General features: G+C 34.8%; 1 protein-coding gene across 9 annotated transcripts in view; it reads left to right on the top strand.

Moving 5' to 3' along the window:
* Positions 1-21,560, top strand: part of LEKR1 (leucine, glutamate and lysine rich 1) — a 224,444-nt gene that overhangs the window by 151,653 nt on the left and 51,231 nt on the right. For all 9 annotated transcript variants that reach the window (XR_010383326.1, XM_064492258.1, XM_064492257.1 and 6 more), the window contains one exon: positions 14,823-14,916. Coding sequence is in view for 8 of the 9 variants with exons in the window: in XM_064492258.1 (XP_064348328.1) it covers positions 14,823-14,916 (94 nt within the window). In the remaining variant the exon portion in view is untranslated. The remainder of the gene's footprint in view (positions 1-14,822; positions 14,917-21,560) is intronic.

Raw genomic sequence — 21,560 nt, forward strand, 5'->3', positions numbered from 1 at the left:
TTTAACCCTAACCATATCACAATTCAATAAAGTGTAAATTTCTAACATTTTAATTAAATAGGCAGAAATTATCATATTGTATAAAAAAGTAAGATTCAGTCATATACTGCCTATAGGAAATGTATTTTAAATGTAAAGACACAAAAGGTTAAAAGTAAAAGAATGGGAAAAGATATACCATGCTGACACTAATCAAAAGAAAGCTAGAATGTGTGTTTATTAATATCAAGCAATGTAGATTTTAGAACAAAGAGTATTACCAGGAATAAATAAATTCATTTCATAGTGATAAATGGATCAATCCATTTGTAAGAATCGTAAACGTTTGTGCATCTAATAACAGAGCTTGAAAATACATGAAGCACAAAGTGATAATACTGTGAGAAGTAGACAAATTCACAGTTATTGTTAGAGATTTTAATAGCTCTCTCTTAACGATAGATAAAACAAGTAGACCAGAAAATGAGTAAGGCTACAGAAGACTTGAACTTTACAATCAACTTAGCCTAATTGACATTTATACAACATTCCACCCAACAACAGCAGAATACACTTTTTTTTTTCTCCAAGAGAAAGAGCATACACACAAAATATTTACCAAGATAGACAACATAATTGGGCTATAAAACAAAACCAAAGAAATTTAAAAGTACTCAAATCATGCAAAGTGTATTCTCTGATCACAATCTAATTAACTTAGTAATAAATAACAGAAAAGTATTTGAAAAATCCCCCAAATATTTATAAACTCTGTAACACAATTCTAAGTGAGATACGGGTCAAAGAAGATATCAAAAGGGAAATTACAAAGTTTTTTGAACTAAATGGAAATAAAAACATTGGAAGGTGGTGGCACATCACTAAAGCAAAACTTCAGGGGGCAAACTTACAGCAGTAAATGACTGTGTGAAAATAGAAGAAAGTCAGCCTCCACCTTAAGAAGTTAGAAAAAGAAGAGGAAATGGATCCCAAGATAAGTAGAAGAAAGTAAATAAAGATCAGAGCAGAAACCAATGACATAGAAAACAGAGAAACAATATAGAATATCAATTAAACAATCAATTTCTTCAAGGAGATCAATAATATTAATAAACCTTAAGTCAGATTCATCAGGAAAAAAGAGAGAAGACAAAATTTACCAATATCAGAAATGAGAGTGGTGATAATACATTCTTTGGATATTAATACATTAATAGAGGAATATTATGAACAACTTTATGCCATTAATTTTGACAACTCTGATAAAATGGACACATTTTTTGAAATATAAAATACTAAGTTTCACTAAAAAGAAATAGATAACCTGAATTTATAGTTTACATTTTTCCCGTGAAGAAAATTTCAGGTCCAGAAGGTTTCATTGAGAAATTTTATGAAGCATTTAAGGAAGAACTAGTACTAATTCTACCCAAACTCTCCCAGAAAATTAAAGAAGAAGGAATAGTTTTTAATTTATTTCATGAGACCAGTATTACCCTGATACCAAAATCTGACAAAAGCATTACAAGCAAATTAACAAACATCCCTCAGAAGCATAAATGCAAAAATTCTGAACAAAATTTTAGCAAATTGAATCCAGCAACATAAAAAAACAAGGAAATAAATCATGCATATGTGAGGTTTATCCCCAGATTGCAAGATTGGTTTAATATTCAAAAATCAATTATTGTTATTTAAAACTTTTAAAACTCTGTGATTGTGTCAATAGAAGCAAAAAAGCTGTTGACAAAGTACAACATTCATTCCTAATAAAAAAAAAAATCTCAGCAAAGTGGGAATAGAGAACTTTTTCAAATTGATGCAAGGCATCAGCAAAAACCTACAGAAACATCATACTTAGTAGTGAGACTAAATACTCTCTTCCTAAGATCAGGAACAAGAGAAAAATATCTACTGTCAACAGTTCTGTTCAGCCTTGTGCTGAAAGTTCTAGTCAATACAGTCAGAAAAAGAAAGAAAAGCCATCAGACTGGAAAGGAAGAAATAAAACTGTTTTATTCACAGATGATATGCTTACTACCATACAAAACCCTATGGAATCTACAAAAGAAGTTACTAGAACTAATAAGTAAGTTTAACAAAAGGTTGCAGGAAAAAAAAATCAATATCCAAAAGCCAAGCTAATTTCTATATATTTGCAAAGAACAATAGAAATTAAAAAGTAATATTTATAAAAATATTTCAAAACACATGAAATACTTAGAGATGAATCTGACAAATGATGTGCCACACCTATACATTGAAAATTACACAACACTGCTGAGATAAATTAAAGAAGTTCTAAATAAATGGAGAGATATGCAATGTTCATGGAATAGAAATCTCAAGGTTGTTAAGATAACAGTTATCCCCAAATTGATTTACAAATCCAATGCAATCACAGTCAAAATTCCAGAAGACTTTTTTGTAGAAATTAACAAGCCAATTCTAAAATGTATATGGAAATACAAAGGACCTAGACTAACCAAAGCAACTTTAAAAAAAACTTTGAGTAGCCCAAAGATCCAAAGTCACTACCCGAATTATTGTAAAGCTACAAATAATCAAGACAGCATGGTATTAGTCTCAAGAAAGACAAACAGATCAACAGAACAGTATTAAGATTCCAGAGATAGACACACATATATGGTTAATTGATTTTCTACATGGGTGCCAAAGCAATTCATTGGAGAATGTATAGTTTTTGTAACTATTGGTGCTGGAACAATTTTATATCCATATGCAAAAAAAATGAACTTTGATTCATCTATGAAATATACATAAATTAATTCACAATAGACCATAGATCTAAATATAGAACCTAAAATTATAAAACTTCTAGAAGAAAACAGGAGAAAAATCTTTGTGACCTTCTATTAGGCAAAGATTTTTTAGATTCGACACCAAAAGCATAATCCATAAAAGAAAAAAAAATCTTATAAATTAGACTTCATCAAAATTAAAGCTTCTGTTCTTTAAAAGACACTATTTAGAGAATGAAAAGACAAGGCATTGTCATAAATTTGCACAATCTTTATCTCATAGAGGGCTTGTTCTCAGAATATATAAAGAACTGAGAAACTCAGTTAGATGAGCATAAACAACACAATAAAAATGAGCTAAAGTATTGAACAGACACTTCAGCAAAGATACATAGATGGCCAATAAGCACATTAAAAAGATGCTCAATATCATTAGTCATTAGGGAAATGCAAATTAAAACAGTAATGAAATAGGACCACACACTTTCAGAATGGCTAAAAATTAAAAGCCTAAACATACATACCAATTGTTGGCAAGATGTGAAGAAACTGGAACTCTCATACTCTGCTGATTGGAATGTAAAACAGTACAACCTCTTTGGGAAACAATATGGAAATTTCTTAAAAAGTTAAACATACACTTATCTTATTACTCAGCCACTTCACTCCTTGATATTTACCCAAGAGAAATGAAGGGAAATATCCATACAAATACTTGTACAACTGATATTAATAGCTATATTTATAAAAGCCAAAACCTGTGAAACAACCTCCATGTCCATCAACAGGTGAATGGATCAACAAATTGTGGTATATCCATATGATGAAATACTACTCAGCAATGAAAAGAATGAACTATTGATTAATGGTACAACATGGACGAATCTAAAAGGAATTATGCTGAATGAAAGATGCCAGACGCAAAAAAAGAACATACCATATGACTTATAGAGAATTTTTATGTAATTCTGAAAGTGCAAACTAATGTACAATGACAGAAAGCAAACTCTTGACTGCTAAGAATGAGAGACCAGGAGTGAGGGATTTAGAAAGGGCATGGGGAAACTGGGGATGATGGATATAGTCATTATTTTTATTGCAGTGGTTTCACACACATATGTTTATACAGATGTCAAAACTCATCCAAGTATATACTTTAAACATGTAGTTTATTGTTTTTCAATTATATCTCAATAAATCTGTTTTTTAAAAAATCCTCTTGAAACCATCTCCCCCCACCAAATCTTCTACAGATAGGAAGGCAGTTGAGAAAGCGGTTTGTCTCTCAACAGGGCAAAATCTCTAACGCCCTCTTCTGATGTGGCAAAGCTGTATAATGAAAAAGATAGTACATCTCAGAAAGGAAAGCCAGGAGCTATGGAGAAAAATGGATGGAGAAATTACTCCCAGGTGAAAGAACCACAGTCTAAGCATGGAATGTTCCCCATCTCCAGGGTAGAAATCCTCACAGTTGCTTCCAGTAGGCTTTCAGAGTTGTGATGGACTTACCTGCTGCCAGGTGACTTACTGTGCACCTTCCAGTGAGAGGACTATACTATTCACACCTGATTGACATCAGAACTGGCCATTTGATTTGTTCTTGTCACTGAAATGTGAGCGAAGTGACATGCACCAGTTCTGAGCAGCTTTAATAGATCCTCTGTTTTGGCAATTTTTCTTTTCTGTCTGCCTCAAAAACAGTGTTCTCAGGTAAAAGTTGCTTCTTGGACTACATGCTGGAACAAAGCATGCAGAGCAGAGCAGCCGGTGACACATAACATGAGCAAAAAATAAACTTTGACATTGTAAAGCCTCTGAGATCACAGACATGTTGAGTTTTGGATGACTCTGTGAAATATAAAAGTAGAGCAGTCAGATGGAGAGTTGGACACATGAGTCAGATACCCAGAGAACAGATGTGAGCTGGAGATAAAATCTGGGAGTTGTCAACATCTATATTGCATTTTAACCACAGGAGTGGATAAGATTACTTAGAAAAAAGAGTAGAGAGAGAGAGAAAGAGGCCCCAGAACAAAGTGCTGAGGAACATGAACATTTAATCGACAAGTAGAGAAAGATGAGTCTGCAAAGGAGACAAGAATGGCCAAATATTTGGAAGAAAGCCACAGATGAGGTTTTTAGTGTAATCCCCCTTTTGCTGTCCTCATTCTTTGTTCCTTCTGTTTCACTTCCTTTTCTCCAGGCTAGAGACTGCTGAGCAAGCACCAGAACCTGCTGGGTCCGCCTCACACTTTAAAAGATTAATCTTCCTTTTACATTGCTGGATTTTGAGCACCATTTGGACAGGGACCCTGCCCTTCATTCACCTCTGCCTCTCCTGGGCTTGCTGACACTGCCTTTTCCATAGTGTGCATAGCGGATGATAAACCTCTCCCTGCTTCTCACCTACCCATTCCCTCTTCTTGGTCTTTCCCTCTAATTCTCTCCTCCAGATAACCATTTTACTCTGTGCTCAGGCTTTATCATTGATGTTTTTATAAATATTGAATAGATACATAGAAGTTTAGATAGGTATGAAGTATGAAGAACAATACAATGAACACTCAGTTTAGGGGGTGGGGAAAAACTTTACCATTAGCATTGAAGTCCCTTGGTGTTCTCCCTAATTCCACATTCTTGCTCAGAGGTAACCACCAACCTGCCTTTTGCAGCAAACTAGAAAAAGGAGGGACTTCCACAGACTGATAAAGAGCATCTACAGAGACCTACAGAAAACACTTGTTGTTTTGCTTCACTCTATAATTCTACCAAGTATGTTTGTATTCCTTAAAAAAATGTAAGGGTTTGTATATATTTTATCTTCATGGAAAAAAATTAAACTACATGTATTATTCAATGATTTGTTTTTTGTGCTCAAGATTATGTCCCTGTAATTTTCAACTGTGCTGTTACATGTAGCTGAGAATCATTCATTTCTTTATCTCTATTATACTCTGAAGTATACCACAATTTATTTATCCTTTCTGCTTTAGCTGTATTCCATAACTTTTGATATCTAGAAATTTCATTATTGTTCAATTATAAGTTAAAATATCAATTGTGACTTTAAAATATCAATTATGATTTTCATTTGATCCATGAATTATTCAGAAACACATTTTTTTAATTTCCAAATTCATGGAGATATTTACATTTTTTGTTTGCAGAGAATATTGACAATAATGGTGGTGTTCAGTAGACGTATAATGTGAGCTACATTTGTAATTTTAAAATTTTTAATTGCCATATTAAAAGAGTAAAAATAAATAGGTAAAATTTATCTTAATGTATTTTACTTAACCCAATATATCCAAATTATCATTTAAATATATAATCATCTTTAAAAAATTATCGTAGACATTTTAGGGTTTTTTTGTACAGTTTTCAAATCTGGTGTGTATTTTACATTCGCAGCACATCCTAATTTGGGCTAGTTACACTTTAAGTGCTCAGTAGCTACATGTGGCTAGTAGCTACTATATTGGACTATACAGGTTTATAGTATAATAATTATTTTAAATTTGTGAAATTTCCTTTCTGGCCTAATATGTGGTGAATTCCATGTGAGCTGAAAAATAATTACGTGTTTTCTTATTAAGTGGGTACCTTAAGATAAAGGGGGATATTGATGGGAATACAATCATAGTTGGAGATTTTAACACTGCATTAACATCACTAGACAGATCTTCCAGACAGAAAATAAACAAGGCAACAGAGAAATTAAATACTACAATAGAAAAACTAGATTTGGTGGATATTTTCAGAGCATTACACCCCCCAAAAATAGGATATACATTCTTTTCAAGTGTACATGGAACATTTTCCAGGATCAGTCATTCACTTGGGCACAAAAGAAACCTCAACAATTTTAAGAAGATAGAAATTATCTCAAGCATCTTTACCGACCACAATGCCATGAAACTGGAAATCAACAACAGAGAAACAAAGGAGAAAAAAAGGAAAGCATGGAGATTAAACAATATGTTATTGAAAAAACAATGGATCAATGAGGAAATCAAAGCTGAAATTAAAAAATACCTTGAGACAAATGATAATGAAAGCACAACCACTCAAAACCTATGGGACACAGCAAAGGCAGTGCTAAGAGGGAAGTTTATAGCGATACAGGCCTTCCTCAAAAAAGAAGAACAATCTCAAATAAACAATTTAACCCACCACCTGAATGAATTAGAAAAAGAAGAACAAAAAGCCCCAAAAAGCAGCAGAAGGAAGGAAATAATAAATATCAGAGAGGATTAAATACAATAGAGATTAACAAGACCATAGAAAAAATCAACCAAACCAAAAGCTGGTTTTTTGAAAAAGTAAATAAAATCGACAACCCTCTGGCCAAACTCACAAAGAAGAAAAAAGAGAGAGCACAAATTAGCAAAATAAGAAAGGAAAATGGAGAAATTACAACAAACAAAATAGAAATACAGAATATCATACGAGAATATTATGAAAAACTATATGGAACCAAACTGGATAACCTAGAGGAGATGGACAAGTTTCTGGAAACATACTGTCCACCAAAACTGAATCAAGAAGAATCTGAACACTTGAACAATCTGATCACTAGAAAGGAAATAGAAATAGCAATTAAAAACCTCCCTACAAATAAAAGTCCAGGACCGGACGGCTTCACTGGGGAATTCTACCAAACATACAAAGAAGAACTCATACCAGTCCTTCTCAAACTCTTCCAGACGATTGAAAAAGAGGGAATACTCCCAAACTCATTCTATGAAGCCACCATCACCCTGATACCAAAACCAGGCAAAGACACTACAAAAAAAGAGAATTATAGGCCAATATCACTGATGAACATAGACGCCAAAATCCTCACCAAAATTTTAGCAAATAGAATCCAACAACACATAAAAAAGATTATACATCATGACCAAGTGGGGTTCATCCCAGGGACACAAGGCTGGTTCAACATACGCAAATCAATCAGTGTAATACATCACATCAACAAGAGAAAGGACAAAAACCACATGATCATCTCAATCGATGCAGAAAAAGCATTTGATAAAATTCAACACCCATTTATGATAAAAACTCTCGCCAAAGTGGGTATAGAGGGAACATATCTCAACATAATAAAAGCTATATATGACAAACCTACAGCCAGCATAGTATTCAACAGTGAAAAACTCAAAAGCTTCCCACTAAAATCTGGGACAAGACAAGGATGCCCACTATCACCACTCCTATTCAACATAGTCCTGGAAGTCCTAGCCACAGCAGTCAGGCAAGAGAAAGAAATAAAAGGGATCCAAATTGGAAAAGAAGAGGTAAAAGTGTCATTATATGCTGATGACATGCTACTATATATAGAAAACCCTAAAAGGTCCACACAAAAGCTACTAGAGCTGATTGAAGAATTCAGCAAGGTAGCAGGTTACAAAATTAACGTTCAAAACTCAGTTGCATTTGTTTACACTAACGATAAGTCAACAGAAGAAGAAAGTAAAGAAACAATCCCCTTTAAAATAGCACCCAAAGTAATAAAATATCTGGGAATAAATCTAACCAAGGAGGTGAAAGAATTATACACAGAAAACTATAAACCATTGATGAAGGAAATTAAAGAAGAATTTAAAAAATGGAAAGATATTCCATGCTCTTGGATTGGAAGAATCAATATTGTCATAATGGTCACACTGCCCAAGGCAATCTACAGATTTAATGCAATCCCTATCCAATTACCCAGGACATATTTCACAGAATTAGAAAAAATAATAAAATTCATATGGAACCATCAAAGACCTAGAATTGCCAAAGCATTACTGAAGAGAAAGAAAGAGGCTGGAGGAATAACTCTCCCAGACTTCAGACAATACTATAGAGCTACAGTCATCAAGACAGCATGGTATTGGTACCAAAACAGACATATAGACCAATGGAACAGAATAGAGAGCCCAGAAATGAACCCACAAACTTTTGGTCAACTCATCTTCGACAAAGGAGGCAAGAATATACATTGGAATAAAGACAGTCTCTTCAGCAAATGGTGTTGGGAAAACTGGACAGCAGCATGTAAAACAATGAAGCTAGAACACTCCCTTACACCATATACAAAAATCAACTCAAAATGGATCAAAGACTTAAACATAAGACAAGATACAATAAACCTCCTAGAGGAAAACATAGGCAAAACATTATCTGACATACATTTCAAAAATTTTCTCCTAGAAGAAATAAAAGCAAGAATAAACAAATGGGACCTAATGAAACTTACAAGCTTCTGCACAGCAAAGGAAACCAGAAATAAAACAAGAAGAAAACCTACGGAATGGGAGAAAATTTTTGCAAGTGAAACCGACAAAGGCTTGATCTTCAGAATATATAAGCAGCTCATACGACTCAATAAGAAAAAAATAAACAACCCAATCCAAAAATGGGCAGAAGACCTAAACAAGCAATTCTCCAAGGAAGACATACAAATGATCAAAAAGCACATGAAAAAATGCTCAGTATCACTAATTATCAGAGAAATGCAAATCAAAACTACAATGAGGTATCACCTCACACCAGTCAGAATGGCCGTCATTCAAAAATCCACAAATGACAAATGCTGGAGAGGCTGTGGAGAAAGGGGAACCCTCCTACACTGCTGGTGGGAATGCAGTTTGGTGCAGCCACTATGGAAAATAGTGTGGAGATTCCTCAAAAGACTAGGAATAGACTTACCATATGACCCAGGAATCCCACTCCTGGGCTTGTATCCAGAAGGAACCCTACTTCAGGATGACACCTGCACCCCAATGTTCATAGCAGCACTATTTACAATAGCCAAAACATGGAAACAGCCTAAATGTCCATCAACAGGTGACTGGATGAAGAAGATTTGGTATATTTATACAATGGAATACTACTCAGCCATAAAAACCGACAACATAATGCCATTTGCAGCAACATGGATGTTCCTGGAGAATGTCATTCTAAGTGAAGTAAGCCAGAAAGAGAAAGAAAAATACCATATGAGATCGCTCGTATGTGGAATCTAAAAAACAAAAACAAAAACAAACAAACAAACAAAAACAAAGCGTAAATAAAGGACAGAAATAGACTCACAGACAGAGAATACAGACTTGTGGTTACCAGGGGGGTGGAGGGTGGGAAGGGATAGCCTGGGATTTCAAAATTGTAGAATAGACTACACTGTATAGCACAGGGAAATATACACAAAATGTTATGATAACTCACAGAGAAAAAAATGTGACAATGAGTGTGTATATGTCCATGAATAACTGAAAAATTGTGCTGAACACTGGAATTTGACACAACATTGTAAAATGATTATAAATCAATGAAAAATGTTAAAAAAAAAAAAAAAAGTGGGTACCTTAAATCAATCTTATTATTTGCATTGTTTAAGTCCTCTATATTTTTACTTAGTTTTTTGTTTGCTTGATTCTAGGTTGCTACATTACAGATTACAGTAGGGCCATTCACATAACAGCCTGGAATTGGGCAGTGTACACTTCCATGACTTATATGGTGGTCCCAGATTGATTTAGTATAATTGAGGGAGCTGTGTTTAATTCTACCACTATGGTGTGGGTTTGACAATTTCTCCTTAAAGTTCTATAAAGTTTTACTTTATATATTTTAAGGCTATTTTAAAAGGTGCTTATAAGTTTAGAATATACATGGTGAATTAATCTGTTAGCATTATCAGCCCTGAGTAATGACTTTTGTCTTAAAATCTACTTTGTCTGACATTAATATAGTTATGTACTTCCTTTTATTTAAGATTTCTCTGTTAAATCTTCTCCAAAAAAGGAAATATTTTCATATCCTTATGCTTTAGGAATATCTCTTATACAGAACATATATAGCCAAAGTTTGTTTTTATCAAGCCTCTTTCTCTTTGAACTCATGAGTCTAGTTTATTTACCATTATTATGATTGTTACTTTAAGCTTTCTATTTCTCCCTCTTTTTCTTTACCTTTTCTCCTTTTGAGCCTTTGGGGGTGGGTAGTATTGTTAGAGTTTCTTTTATTTTCTTAGTGCAATTTCCTCTAATGGCATATTCTACTTCTATCCATTTAGTGGTTTTTTTGAAATTTTCCCATGCATGCTTAGTGAAGTCTAAAATTAATATCTCAAACTCCTCTTGAATAGTACAAGGACCAAAAAACACTTGAGTTCTGATAGTTGCCATCCTGACACACATTCTACATTTTTGTCTAGTGTTCTAGTTCTGTCTTTTTGTTAGCCCAACTAATTGCACACAGTCAAAACTAACATGTTATACATATGATATTTATTTACAAGTACCTACATGCAGGGCTGGCTACGTAATTTTCAAGGCCTAGTGCAAAATGAAAATGTGGGGCCCCTTGTTTAGAAAACTAAAAAGCAGCTTTTTCTTTTCCTTCACTATCTCTCAGCCTATCATGGTATTTTTGTTTGTTTGCTGTTGAATCTTGTGCTTCCTTGGGCACAGAGAAATCGTAGAATGGGTGCAGGTTCTCACAGGTACCAAGGCCCTGCCCCAGACTCAGCAAAGGGAGCACACATGGGAGACCCAGCCCTCCCTATGCCCGCGCCCAGGTCTGCATCCCCACTGGAAGCGGAGGATGGCAGCAAATGCTGGGCAAGGGTCAGGGAGCAGAGGTTTGAGAACCATCCTGGGGAAGCAGGGAGGTGGTGGGAGGTAGGACTGTGTGAGCCAAGGCTCCAAACCCCTGGCACATGCTTGATTGTCCCAGCAGACCTCACTTACAAAACACAGATTCAAAGATAAAATGATTAAGAATTCTCAGTGGTGGCCACAGAGTATTAAGCCTGAGGTGCAGGGACCCCTTTGGAACACGAGCCCTGTACACTGTCCTGATCACATGCCCAAGATGCCCTCCCTGCCTGTGTGCTTGCCAGTTTCTTTGCTTACCATTTTTTCTTGCATGCTTGGCCTTCCTTCTGAGATCATATTCCTTCTGCAAAAGGCATTTTTTTAGAAGTCCTTTAGCTAGTAGTAAACACTCAGATTTTATTATTCTGAGCATATTTAATTTCAGCCTCATTCTGAAAGATGGTTTTGCTGGGTACCCAACTTCAGATTGACAGTTATTTTCTCACAGGACTTTGAATATATTATTTTGCTGTCTTTGGCCTCCTTTGTTTCTTTTGGAGAGTAAGTTTTCAGTATGTTTGGGTTCCTGAAGTTAATCTGGGTTTTTTTCTTTCCAGCTTCTTTTAAGATCTCTTTAACTTTGATATTCTTCATTTCCACTACCAAGTGCTGAGTTATGAGATTTATTTTTACTTATCTTGCTTGGAATCCTTTGGGCTTCCTAGATTTGTGGGTTGGTGTTTTTCATTTGTAATATCCTTCCTCTCCTTTCTCTCTCCTTTGCTTCTGAAATGATAAATAGATAAATATTAGATCTTTTCCCTCTACCCTCCATGTATCAACCTCTTTTTTATATTTTCCATATTTTTGACTTTATGTACTGCAGCCTGTATAATCTCTTTGAATCTCCCTTTCAGTTTACTTCATTTTTTAGCTGTGAATAATATGCTATAGGACCATCTACTGAGCTTTTCATTTCAATTATTATATTTTTATTTCTACAAGTTCAATTGATCTTTTCAGATTTCATTAGTCATTTAAATTAATATTTTATTTCTTCCAACATGTTGAACATTCTTATTTCATATTCTATATCTGAAAATTCAATACTTTAGAATTTGTGAGTTTGATTATACTATCATTTGTGTCTGCTCATTCTTCCTCTTACTGACTTTTTTAAAAAATAATTTTGTGATTTTAAAACTTATGATGTCATAGGTCTTGAATCCTTATCTGTAGGAATTCTTTAAGTCTCAGGTTGAAGATAGATTTCTCCCCCAAAATACTGGTGTTTTTCCTACCAGGCATCTGGAGGCAAGGTTAACCTAACACCATGTTAAGGTATCTTCTTAATATGAAGCTTTTTGGGCCACTCAGGTAATGTGAATTCAGGATACAAACCTGCTTTAGGATTGGCTTGTGTTTACAAATTCTCGTGGGAGATTTGTATTTCCCCCTCTACCTAGCACCAGAATTCAAAGCCAGTAATCTCCTTTTTGTTCCTTGAGTGGAGGTGTTATTTGTATTTTATACACACTAGGTGGGAATTTCATATTCTGACATATAGTATGACAAAAATGACATACTGCATGTATCACTCTTTGAGATGCAGTTTTATGCAGATGAGTTTCCTCTTAGATTCTTCCTTCTCTCCTGACTCCAGTGCCCTTTATGGCTGTGAAATTTTTAAAGCTCAAATTCATCAAATTTGGAAAGTACCTTCACGGTGATATTTGGCTTCAGTGCTCTGCTTACTGTTGGTATTCTTCTTTCCACTTCATTTTTAAAAAACTTTAGCTTAGAATAATTTTGCATTAACAGAAAATTTACCGAGACAGTACAGAGAGTTTATGTTTCCCTTTGGCCCATTTTTCATAACCATGGCACATTTGTAAAAGCTAAGAAATTAACATGGTATAATATCATTAACTAACCTATACACTTTTTTCAGATTTCACTAGTTTTCCACTGATAACATTTTTCTGTTTTCACTTGATTTTTGTTCCCTGAGTCTTTTTCATTTTTTTGTCCAGATCACTGATGAATTTTAAGATTTTTTTTTAATAAGAAAAAAAATACTTATTTTCAGTAGGAAAGTTGTCAAGGTAACTAGTCTGACACACTTCTGGGGAGAAAAAGTCTGGGAAGTTTTGTTCTTTTCAATCATTTTCCCTCAAATGCTATTCATAATCCTGGTTACCAAGTCAAATGTGTCTTATATTTGGGTCCTTAAAATTTTCTAACCTAGAAATATAGACACGGTTTTTATTATGGTAAGAAAATGTTTAATAATATTGCAAAAGTGAGACTAGGATAGAGATCAATAAATAGATTGAGAGTCTATTACAATACTCTAGGTGGGAAATAAAGTCAAGAACCTTAACTGTTGGTAGTGGGAAAGGAAGGGAGGAAATAATTTGAGGTGCACCAAGGAGCAAAATATTTAGAACTTGTTATTGAATGGATGTAGTAAAACAAGAAGGAAGAGTCAGAGATGACTCAGGGATTTTAAGCTAAAGATTCTGACTTTTGAAGGTTTCAGAAGTCAAAAGGAAAGGCAAACTGCAGAAGATGATGATGAGTTTGTGTTTTGACATGTGGAATCTTTACTGTTGGTGAGTCATTAGGGTGGAGATGTCTAACAGGCAGTTATAAATGAAAGTCACAAGTTTCAGAAAAGGGGTCAGAGCTAAAGGGAAGAGGGTGATGATGGAAAACAAAGGGTTTAGAAACAGGAATAAGCAATAGGGAGGAATCACCTACATAGAAAATGAGAAGGATCATGGTGATTATAAGTAGGGGGCGGGGGGAAGCCCTGATCAACAGGCATGCTTTTGCCACGATTTGTGATATTTAAAGGCTCAATTCCAATGCCCCTGTGAAATGTTCTCGTGAGCCTATCACTCTTACTTCCACCTGGAGGATCACAAACTAAGCTTTAAGATCCAATTACGTGCATTAAATTGTTCTTTGTGTTTTCTATTTTCTAGTACGTTTTGTACCATATAGCATCTCAGACTTTACCCTCTACTTAATTCAGTTTTTTTCCTATCAGCATTTGAGATAAATAAAAGAAAAATAAATCTAGCAGGAACCACAAACGTGCTGATTTTGTGGCATATCCCAACATATTTTCCTTTTTTAAAGAAACAAAATATTGTCTAGTGCTAGAATTTAGTCATAAACTTTGGAACCACAGTGTATGATATTTTACTATTTTTGTGACTCCACATATGTTGTTACTATTTCAAGCAAAAATAATAGTATTACTTATTAAGCAAAAATTAAACCTAAGAAAATACTTACCTTGTTGGCAGTGTTTTTAAATAGCTGTTAACAACAGTTAAAAGGATATATAATAGCAGCATATATTTATTGCTGAAGAGAATAAACAGACTGAGTTGTGAAATAATATTCTCTGACGCAGGAACTACAACTTAAGAAGAGTGTTAGCGGTGACTCTTGACTCATCTGTTGTGTTTATGGTTTTCAGGGAATCGATGCTAATTTCACATCAGAAAAGCATCGAGCAGCTACAGGAAACCCTTAGACAGAAGCTGTTGAATGATGATAACTGGAGGGAGAAGGTAACAATAATGTGGCTTTCAGCAGAATGTGTCTTACTTGCTTTTTAAAAATTCTGTCCATTTATCAGACTACTTCAGATAGATTTATTTGCTTCTAGGCACACTTTTAAAAAAACTTTTTTGGGGGGGTTGTAACTAGGTTTACTTATTTTTTTTATTATTCTAATGGAGGTACTGGGGATTGAATCCAGGACCTCATGCATGCTAAGCAGGTACTGTACTGCTGAGTTACACCCTCCCTGCTTCTATGCACTTTTTTGACTCTTTCTGGAATTTCCTAGACCAAACATGCTTATGATATATGTGTTTTCAAAAATATTAGACAACAAATGGGAAATAAAAAGATAAAAATATAATTTGAAATTATGTAAGATGAAGATACCTCTTGATTCTCATGTAAAAGTGTAATTTTTACTTATAAATATTTACATTTTTTTCCCATAAAGTGACAGAATCTGCATTTGACCACATCCTAAAAGCAGGGGAATATTAATTCATTCTTATAATTTCTCTGCTTTTAAGAAAATAATATAAGAGAATGAAAATTGACTTAAAATTATTCAGGTATGAACTTTTGGCAAATAAAATGAATAAATATTTAGCTCACTACTTACAAAGAAAATGTTTGTTCTTAGAGTATGAAAAAATTACATTGATTTTTGCCTTTGGGCTTGTCTATATTTTTCAAATTTTCAACAATGAATGTGTGTTGCTTTCATCATTTTAAAGAATACAAATCATATTTTTTAAATTGTTAGCCCCTGCCTTCTCAGGCCATGCACACAGCTCTAGTCGTGGAGGTAGAGACATCATCTCCCTGTCATCAACTTCTGATACTTCCTGATTGATCTCTAGGCCTTATGGTGCACACTGAGTCAAAACCTCCCCGCCGTTTTCTCGTCCCCTCCCAGCACCTATCCCTAGCTCTAGCCTCCTGTCTTGGTTTTCTGATTATGCCTTAACTTGCATCTAGAACTAGAGCTGGCTTCTGAAATTCAGATTGTTTGACGGAAGCCCTGACAACCTATTTGGTAATCGGATTCTTCTCCTTGGTGACTAGACCCTATAACTTGTAACCTCAAGCAACCAGTGGTAGCTGCCTTCAAACTAACATCTTCACCTGGAATCCCCCACTCTGCTATCCACAGATTGAAATCCTTTAGGTATTGTTGCTGGATCAGGTCAATTCTAAATTTATCACTTTCACTTCCGGTCTTCACACAGTTGGTCATACTCAGCCAGTACTGAGTATAAATCAGCCCTCCTTCCCTTGTCCTTTGGGGACAGCACATTCAGGCGATAACAAAAATGATCACTATAGTGACAGTTCCATATAGGCAACAATTAAAATTTGAGAGTATGGATTGAAGTTGCTTTAAGTGTCTCATTACTATTTTGTTTTATTTTGTAGCATAGGCTTTTTCTTTTCCTGCTTCTCTAAAGCCCACACTTCTTTATTTCTTTTTAATTTTTTTTAGCCTCAGTGTATTCATTTGGCTAGTCTGTTCTTATTCACTTCCCCGATACTTACCAATCCATGTTTAAAAATATGAAAAGATGATCGACCTAACTAGCAATCAAAAAAATTCAAATTAAAGCAATCAGAGATTATTTTTTACTACTTCAGTTTTACGTTGTAGTGAAGGTCTAATGAGATAGTCTTTCATTCTTAACTGTTTAAGGGACTGAAAATTACAGCAATCTTTTGGAGGGAAGCTTGGCAATAATATATATAGATATTGTAAATGTCCCATATTTTGACTCAGGAATCTCACTGATGGAATTAATGTGGTTGGAGATTCACAGATCTTTCCTTTCCCTCAAGCTCCTGAGCTCCTCTTAGATTGACAGAGTGAACTTTTTTGCGTTTGCTTATGTAAGAAGTTCCTCATCTCCATGGTCACACCCACCAAGAACCTTCAGATATAATCTACATGTGGAATCTCTGCATTCATGACCCTAGTACTGCTAGGGTCTAGTACTGCTGCTCACTGTGCCCATCCCTGAAGTGCTAATGCAGCATCTGACCATCTAAAAGTTTTAGGTTCTTCCTTTATACTAAGTTGATTTGTTACTGAAAATAAACCTATGTAAGATTCTCTGAGCTCTTATTAAAACCACGAAGTAAGGAGGCTATAGCTTAAGTGCTAGAGCACATGCTTAGTATGCACAAGATCCTGGGTTCAATCCCCAGTACCTCCTCCAAATATAAATAAATAAATAAACCTAATTACCTCCTCCCTCAAAAAAAAATTAATGAAATAAAATGCTAAAAAAAAGACCATGATATCTTTCTAATAGATTAATTATATCATAGATGTATTTTGGCCTGTATAATTCTCTGTAATAAAAATGGACATTTCATTTTGTTGAAAGGGCATGACTTCTTGTTAATAGATCTTATCATTTAGCTTAGCAGTAAATCAAGATCCAGAGCAATAAAGTCAACAAATGCCAGTTATGCTTGGTTGTTAGTTACTGAGACTATGAATAAAAAGTTCCCTGAAAGTCCTCTCATGAGAAAGAAGAATCACTAATATGACATTGTTGTCTCTTTCTTGGGTCACTGTGCCTCTGCGTAGGAATGAAATGTTCCCTTTACAAATATATAATACACATATAAGAATAAACTTCGTAACTTAAACGCTTTTAACATTCAAAAAAAAGTAGATAGCAATTTGTGCCTGTGCTTAATTATTTTAGAGTATATAAAAAGAACATAATAGAATCAATAGTTGCTATGCAACAAGGATGGCACATTTTAAAATAACTGCATATTTACTAATTGTCATGGATTTTTGTTTATTTCAAGTATTGTTCTGATGTGAGGAAAGCAAGTTAATGTGCATGCTGAACATTTAAAACTGGCTCCAAATGAAGTGTTGTTACTTTTCAGCTAAAATGTTGTGATTAAAAAATCTATAGCCAGAATGCTTACAATAAATGGTAGTCTCTTACTATCACTTTGCAGTGCCATAAACAAATTCCAACCAAATATTTTCATAGATTATTACTAAGGTATCACATCATGGAACATTTTAAAATTATACTATTGCCCCCGTTGTAAAAGTACATAGAGTTTTTAGAAACCAATAGTTAAACAAAACTTACTTCCTGGCTAAGCAAATGGATTGATAGTAAAAATACAGAGAGAAAAAGTTTACTTTAAGAAACAATTCTAGCACTGAGGGGGGGAGGCAAAAAAAAAATCTTAAATTCTTCTTCAAAATGGAAAAACCAAATGGCCTAATAATTCGTAATGTATTTCAGTGAAATTTAAAAGGACAACTTGTAAAATAAAATTTGACAGGGATAAAATTGTCATTTACAAATTTCAATTTTCATTTATGTATAATAAATACACAGCTAAAATGAATATTGTGGGCACACTTTAGTTTTTTAAATTATGCGATGTAATTTTCAAAACTGAATTAATAAAATCATAAAAATTTAGGTCTGGAATAGCCTGCAGATGTCATCTGATTTAAACCCTTAATCTAGATAATAAAAATAGTCTCCATTATTAGAGTGTTTACCATATGCCAAGCCTTGTGCTGAATGCCTCTCATCAATGTAATTTTAATCATTATAACACTATTATTCCTATTTGCACATGGAAAAATATAAGGATCAGAGAAGTTAGGTAATTTACCAAAGTTATACAGCTAGGAAATGAGAACTGATGCCACTCCCCTCTTTAAAAAATGAGAGCTAAATATAAAGTCCAAAATGTCTGTATTCAGCTTAGATGGACTAAGAGGAACCAGATTTACTCTCCTTTCTAAAACAACTGAAACACTGGAGAAAAGATAGAAAGCAATGTTTTTAAGATACTGGACATCAGTCAGTGAAGGACAGTGATTCTTGGAGGTAGAAAATAAACAAGGTAACCCATGATTGCCCTGACATAGTGCCTTGAAAAAAAAATTAAGGCCATGATGCAGGGAGTGGGAATCCAGGTGGAATTTGGCAGATTCTCTGTTGAGGAGACATTACTAAGAGTCCAGAGAGATCAAACTGGCTAAAATTCACAGAATAGTGTTCTTAGGAGAGAGCTGCACAAAGAATGCTGGATATTTGCAAAGATCTCCCTTAAGTATATGTATGATCAGTGCATATATATGGGGAAACTACCCAAAGCCAGAGAGACCCATCTGAAAGGATTAGAGAGAAGAGTACCAGATGCTTCCACAAGGCAGATAATAATGCCTGCTGTCACCAGCCAGACCAGAAAACCTATAATTCCCAGGGCACTGGGGAGACTTCTCAGAAGGGTCCTGAATCAGTATTGGGGAATAATTAGCCCTGAACTAAATGCTGAGCTGGTCCTGCCTAACAAATTTTAAAAGGAAGACATTAAAAAATCAAGCTGATTCGATGAAACTTAACTACATCCCAGAACAGAGTTCAAGAATATTTATACAAATCAAAAATATCCAGCATTTAACAAGGTAAAATTCACAATGTCTGGCATCCAATCAAAAATTGCCATGCATGGAAACAGTAAAATAGGACTCATAATGAGTAGAAAATCAACAAATAAAAATTGACTCAGAAAAACACATATTAGAATTAGCAGACAAGGACATTAAGATAATTACAGTAACTGTATTCCATATGTCCAAAAGCTGCAGGAAAAATTGATCATGTAAAGTAGAGATGTGGAATATATTAATAAGATCTAAACTGAGTTTTTAGAGATTAAAACTACAGTGTCTGAGATTGAAAAGTACACTGGATGGAATTAATGGAAGATTAAACATCCCAGAAGAAAAGTTTAGTGAGCGTGAAGACACAGCATTAGATACTATGCAACAAAATAAAATAGAAAAGAGACTCAAACAAAGAGGATCAGTGAGCTGTGAGACAAATTCATGTGGCCTAATTAGAATTCTCAAAGGACAGGAGAAGGAATAAAAAATATTTAAAGAAATAATGACTAAAAAAACTTAAAATTTAATGAAAACCGTAAACCCACAGATTCAGAAAGCTCAACAAACCTCAAGCACACCAAGAGACATTATAATCTAACTGCTACAAAATAGTGATAAAAAGAAAATCTTAAAAGCAACCAGAGACTAAAAGACATATATAGAGGAACAAAGATAGGGATGGCAGCAGATTTTTTTTTCATCATAAACAATGTAAGCAAGAAGACAGTGGGACTGAAAGAAGAAGAAGGGTGGGATAGGGATGGGAGGGTGGCAGTGAGAGCTGCCAACTTAGAGTTCTATACAAAATGAAAATATTTTTCAAACAGAGTGAAATAAAGATCTTTTCAGAATGAAAAATGTGGAAAAAATGTATCACCAGCACACCTACACGATAAGAAATGTTAAAAGAAGTCCTTTATTTAGAGGGAAGATTGTACCAGACAGAAATATGGATCTGTACAAAGAAATGTAGAACACCAGAAATGGTAACATGTGGATAAATACATGATTTTTTTATCATTTAAATTTCTTTAAATTATAATACACTAAACAAAAATATTAAAATCTGAGATTTATAACATGTAGAAGCCAAATATATGACAACAATATCACAATATCTGGGAAGGAAGAGATGGAACTATAATATTTAAGATTTTTTTTTTTTTTTGAAGTGAAAATGTTATTTATTGGCTTTCTTAACTGCAGAGTTCAATGGTGAGCTCCCTTCAGGCCAAGCTAGAGTCAGGGCTCTCAGGCTGGTTTTCTGCCAGTTTGATTTCGTCTTCAGACTCAAGGTTGTCTCTCCTGATGGCAAGAAGGGAGCAGCAGTTCCTCCTATCTCTTTCCCACATTCTTAGCAAAAGATTCACTGTGGCTGTTCGATTCTAACTGAACCATGTGCTCAATTTTGGACCAATTACCACAGTTAGCAAGACTGGGCATGTTGATTCACTCAGGACTGGGTCACATGCTCACCCTTGCAGGCCAGAATCCCACTTCACCCAGAGACTGACAGTAGGGGAAGAATAAATCCTTGAGGAAAAAAAAAAAAAAAAAAAGGCAGGTATTACTGCTAGAAAAAAGGACGATGGAGGCTAGAAGGGAAAATAACAAATCCCCTTTGAAGTTTCCAGTTAAAAAATGGGCCAAGAGATAGGGCAGTGGGCTGACAAACTGACAGTGAGCTGGGAAGTACAGCGGACCCTCCTGGGGGTATCTGCCTGGTAGACTACCCTTCTCTGAGAATGTCTCCATTTACCTCATGGGTTAAGCCAGACTCCTTTCATTTGCCCCACTAAGGCCACTCTGCACCCTTGAAATCCTGCTTTCTACCCCAAAAGCCTGAATTGAATGGATGAGAGCAATAGTTCCTGGACCCTCTGACTTTGGTTGGGATTGGTGAGTGGGGAACACCGGCAGGGAATCTAAGGGAAGGAGGAAGGGGTCCTTTCAGTCTAGTTATACCCCTCAACCAACCATCACAGCCCCCTCTTTTCCCCAGCTTTATGGAGGTATAATTGACATGTGACACTGTGTAGATTTAAGATGTACAACATAATGATCTGACACACACACACACACACACATATATTGCAAAATAATTACCACAGTATGGTTAGGTAACATATCCTTCCCCTCATGTAACTACTTTTGTTGTTTTGGTAGTGGTGGTGAGAACACTTAGATTCTTATACAATACATGAAGTGATG

The sequence above is a fragment of the Camelus dromedarius genome, chromosome 2 (genome assembly GCF_036321535.1).
Source record: "Camelus dromedarius isolate mCamDro1 chromosome 2, mCamDro1.pat, whole genome shotgun sequence".
Lineage (NCBI taxonomy): Eukaryota > Metazoa > Chordata > Mammalia > Artiodactyla > Camelidae > Camelus > Camelus dromedarius.